A 4,734-nucleotide genomic window follows, 5' to 3' on the forward strand; every position below is an offset into this window, starting at 1 on the left:
GGGGGGGGGGTATAAATCAACTGGTAGCAATAAATTTAGATGTCCAGGAATATTTACCACAATATTTAGCCTTTGACGAAGCTTTCTCCTTACACAGCAAGTGTAACAGCAACAAGACAATATGAGGGAGTACGCCATAATATCATTGCAGGCTTCTCCCGAAGCTGACAACAGCACAAAGTAACTATGTAAATCAGTCTTAGTTTACAGGGTAGTTAGGTTCACATAAGGTGTGACTGCATTATTTTTAGAAGTAAACCTGATGCATAAGATCTTTGCTGCCATGGAAAATTTGATTTATAAGATGCTCAGTACATTAGAAGATTTGGCAAATGGTTAACTGATAAAAAAAAGGTGTGTGGGAATTTGCTTGTCATAACTCTGCACAGCTGATGTAATGACTTTTAGAGAATATTCTTACACATGGGCTTGTTCTTGGCGATTGAAGCAATCCTTGAGAATGTTCCACATGGAAAAAAGAAGGTCTTCAGACCTGTGTTATCACAAGCAGACAAACAGCAAGAAAAATATGTAAGAATCATTGCGAATTTGCGATCACTCATAAGCATTAATTATACCTCCTCCCATATTGTTTTTCATAAATTCAGGGCATTATCTGAAGAAGTACTCCTATTAAGAATAGAACATCCTAGAGCCATTTCTGTTATATTTTTTCAGTTTAATATGCATTCCACTGCATGGATTTCAATATTGCGTTCAGATTAAAATGCCCCAACATATTGTGCCGAACTATGCCATCAGTGGTTATCAGTACGTTAGAGAGTGATCTCTAACAAAAGTGAATATCTATGCTTGAAATAGCATGAACAGAACTACAAAGATAAAATAAAAACCATCAGTTCAATAGTGAGCATAATGATTAAATTTCCACTATACACTGAGAAAAAAGTAGACATACACAGAGCTGGCTCTGAACAGCAACCAAGTAAATCTGCATGCCACTCATCACTGTATGATGCTGTACTCGAGACCAGATCATGGTTGTAGGGAACAGGTGAAGAACTCCTGCATACAATGAAAACTATCAAGGGTCTTATAGTATGGAAGTTCAGTTTGTGGAGGGTAACCTTCAAAACATCATACAAGAGCCCAGTTCTCTTCTATCAGATCAGACAAATTGATGTACCAACTAATAGATTTTAAAATTTTAAACCAGGCACACAAATTCATGACTCCCAAATGGTGTATTACTTTTGTGTTCTTTGAAACGGTATCATACATAAACAGGCACCAACAGAGTCTTAGCTAAACTTACTAACCGTGGTGCAATATAGGCATCTTTTTGCTTCTTTGGGGAGTCATCATCATACGATTTTGCACTGTCTTCGTTAACTTTTGTGCACTTTGAATTGGTTTTCTTGGTAACCTTGGCATCTGTACTTTCCTCTGGAATAGAACTTGCCACAGTTCTAGTTACTCCAAGCAGGTGATGAATAACCTCGCACTGGGCCATATCCATGTTGCTTTGTGATCTTTGAAGCTCCACCTGGAGCTTCTCACTTTCCTTCCGAAGAGCTTCATTAAACGGCACGTTTGGATAAGAACAGGACAGAGTCTTCTTGAGCACTATCGAAGGATTTGTGCCAGGGTCAGGGTTTAACAGAGCTTCTTGGACCTCCTTGTCTTCCTCGTCAAGAGAGTATTCACATTGATCCCTTTCAATGTACTCAATTCGCTCCTGAGATAGAGAAAAATGATGATCAAAATAGGTCTTAAGCCAAGATACAGGGAGAAGCAGCAAAAGATTGTAACAGTGGACTAATACAAGACCACATGTTTAGTGAACCACCAGACCTCATGCCTGACTTCTTAGCTGCAATCTACATGTTTGTAGGCGTACAGCGTACATAAACAACGAAAACGATGATCGCCAAAAGGCCGGTATGTTTTTACTCAAATGAAACAAGAGAACGAAACATTCTACAATAGAATCTTTTGGTTAGGCAGTCGGCAGAAAACAAGACACCCCATCAGAGCACTCACTCAGGAAAGCCACCAATTCAATCATATTCCACCAAATCTCAAAAGGCACACCACCTTTTCTCTAGACCAGCATGTAAGTATATCCCAGCAGAATGGAATCAATTATAACAAATCAACATCTCCTAAAAGCCTAGCACGAATCTAGGTGTCTAATAACACTACTATTATACTCGGTCTGCTAAAGAAACAATTAGGTTTGGGAGAGGTGATAGATTACCGACCCGCACGCGGGCGTTGTCGACGAGCGTGATGAGCGGCACGAGGCGGAGGTAGTTGTCGATCTCGGTCTGCGCGGTGCGGAAGCGGTAGACGATGTTCCAGCCCATGGCGAGGAGGTAGAGGTAGGAGCGGTCCTGGCAGGAGTTGACGAGCAGGTAGCCCCGGCGGAGCGCGTCCTCGAGCTGCTCCAGCGGCTCCCGCGTCTCCGGGTACTTCTTGAGCTCCGACACCCGGAGCTGCTCCAGCAGGCCGCCGATGAGCTTGAGGTGCTGCGCGAAGCGGCGGCAGTTGCTCTTGTGCATCCGCGCCGTGGCCGCCGCCTTGACGATGAGGCCGATGAGGCGCACCGCGTCCAGCCCCGTGAGCTGCGCGATGTTGGCCAGGTCCCCCACGTTCGCCATCGCTGCGGCCCCGGTTTCTCCCTCCCCCCCGACGAATCACCCGATCTCCTTGGTGCGGAGGAGCGAAAATGCGGCCGGGCGCAGATCTGCGAGATCGCTCACTCGCGCCGGCGCGGCAGCATTCCTCGCCCTGCCATGGTCGGTGGGTTTTCCCCCTTTTCGTCGCCTGCCACAGCGGCTGCAAGGACGGGGAGAAATTAATGAAGAAGATAGAGATTTCCGGCTGCGCCGCGGAATTTGCACCGGAAACGGCGAAATGCGGCCAAGAAAACCCGGAAAGAAAAGCTCGTCAATTCTTTCCTCTTCGATTACCTCTTTCTCAGCCTAGCTCATCCACCTGCCTCGGCGAGCAAATTAAGCGGGTAGGAGCCTCCTACGCTATCTCCCTCGAGCGGCGGGGCCGAGGGGAGGGCAGGGGGGAGGACTGGAGTGAGAGCGGAGGCAATGCCTGCCCTGCTCTGCTGCAAGTGGAAGGAGGATGAGGGAGGGGGCGGCAGCGTGGCCTCTCTCCGTTTGCTTGGGTGGTGGCTGGTGGGTGCTACTGCTGGCACGAGGAGAGGAGAGGAGGCCCTGGCTGGGTGGCTCGTTTTTGGACGGGCTCGCTCGTTAACTCCACTCTCCACTGACCGGACCGCCGGTAACAGCCAACCACCGGGTGTGTCAGTCAGCCGGAGTCGCGTTTACTGGACTGGCGGGCGGGCGGGCGACTTTACTTGTACTGGTGTCGTGCACGGGCAGTTCTGGGTCACCGCGAGACGCGCGGTGCGGGTGGGGTGGGGTGGACTGGTGCGGCGCAGCGTTCCTCTCCGTCTGCGGTCTCCACGCCGCGGCAGGTGTCGACAAAGGGATAGTTTAATGGCTGCCTCGGAGCCTGTGCACCGCTCTTGCAGTGTTTCTTTCTCCCGATGATCCCGCTCTTGCACTGTGTCACTGACAAATTGGGGGCGGCATGAGTAGTGCTTGTGTGCGCGCTGTGGACAGCAGTCGGTTTGGGGATGAAATTCTTTTGGGAGAATCGCCCCCTTCCTAGCTTTTTTCAGAATCACCATTCCATATGTTTTTTACCATCCTAATTAATTAGATCTTAATTAGATAGGATTGTAAAAAGTATGGAGTAATGATTCTGTAAGAAGTTGAGGAGGGGAAGGGAAAATCATCGAAAAGAACTGGCCCTAAGCATGACCGGAGGTGGTAATGAGCGCGTGAAAAGGCTGCCATGGCATGGCAGGACCGGCCAAAGCGCCCGTGAGCCCGAGGTGCGCTGGTGGTTGGTATAATTGCGGCTTTCGTTTCATGGTGTAGCGTCGTTCGATGGTGGTGCACTTTAGGATCGCCCCGTTGCCGCCGAGGCGAGGCGCACTGCCAGTTTTTGTCCGCGGGTGCGAGCAATGTGTGTATGCTGCGGAAGTGAAGTGCCACCGCACCGACCGGGGCCAGCATGCACGAGTGAGCGGGCGGGCGGGCGGGCGCGCATCTTATGCTGAGTAAATAGGTAATTTCTCGATTAAATTAATCTACGAGTAAATTACTAGCATGACATTGATATAAATAAGCGCATACTGATATTCAGTGAAGATAGCACATACTACATTGATTGCAAAAAGGTCTACGTATAACGCTAGCATGGCTAAAACAAAAAACAGTAGGAGCGGGATAAACGAGTTATACCCTCCAGTAGGCCATGCAGAGGCCGCGGCTTTGGTGGCAGCAGCTGCGTCCTCGACGGCCTTCTTGTCGGCTTCAGTTTTCTCGGCGGCGGCACGTTCGGCGGCGGTGGACATGGTGGTGATGAAGGCGACGCGTAATCGCTGCCCAAAAACATATTCGCCCCTCACCCCGTATAGGAACCAGAAGGGCGTGGTTTCGGAGACCTGCTCTTCCGTCGACCGTGTACGCGGCGGACGGGATGGAGTCACCGACGGCAACAACAGCAAGGGAACGACGGTGGGCGTGCGCGTGGAGAAGATGTGATCTGTTCGTGGCGGCTAGGGTTGGGAGACACCATACACTTATATAGGTGCAGCCGCGTGGAGAGACGTGGGCTCGACCCACGTTCGAGTCCGTGACAGCCCACGATTCGACGCCTCAGATTGTGGCCAGCTGTCTGAAA

At 49.7% G+C, this 4,734-nt stretch overlaps 1 protein-coding gene across 1 annotated transcript in view; it reads right to left on the bottom strand.

Annotated features, from left to right (window-relative positions):
* LOC119284715 (cell number regulator 13-like) overlaps window positions 1-3,227 on the bottom strand; it is a 4,437-nt gene extending 1,210 nt beyond the window's left edge. The window contains exons 1-6 of the mRNA XM_037563873.1: window positions 2,937-3,227; window positions 2,226-2,802; window positions 1,281-1,699; window positions 920-1,026; window positions 422-493; window positions 58-164 (exon numbers count right to left, since the gene is read on the bottom strand). Coding sequence (XP_037419770.1) covers window positions 58-164; window positions 422-493; window positions 920-1,026; window positions 1,281-1,699; window positions 2,226-2,624 — 1,104 coding nt within the window. The 5' untranslated portion in view covers window positions 2,625-2,802; window positions 2,937-3,227. The remainder of the gene's footprint in view (window positions 1-57; window positions 165-421; window positions 494-919; window positions 1,027-1,280; window positions 1,700-2,225; window positions 2,803-2,936) is intronic.
* Between the last annotated feature and the right edge of the window lie 1,507 nt (window positions 3,228-4,734).

The sequence above is a fragment of the Triticum dicoccoides genome, chromosome 4A (assembly GCF_002162155.2).
Source record: "Triticum dicoccoides isolate Atlit2015 ecotype Zavitan chromosome 4A, WEW_v2.0, whole genome shotgun sequence".
NCBI classification, from domain to species: Eukaryota; Viridiplantae; Streptophyta; class Magnoliopsida; order Poales; family Poaceae; genus Triticum; species Triticum dicoccoides.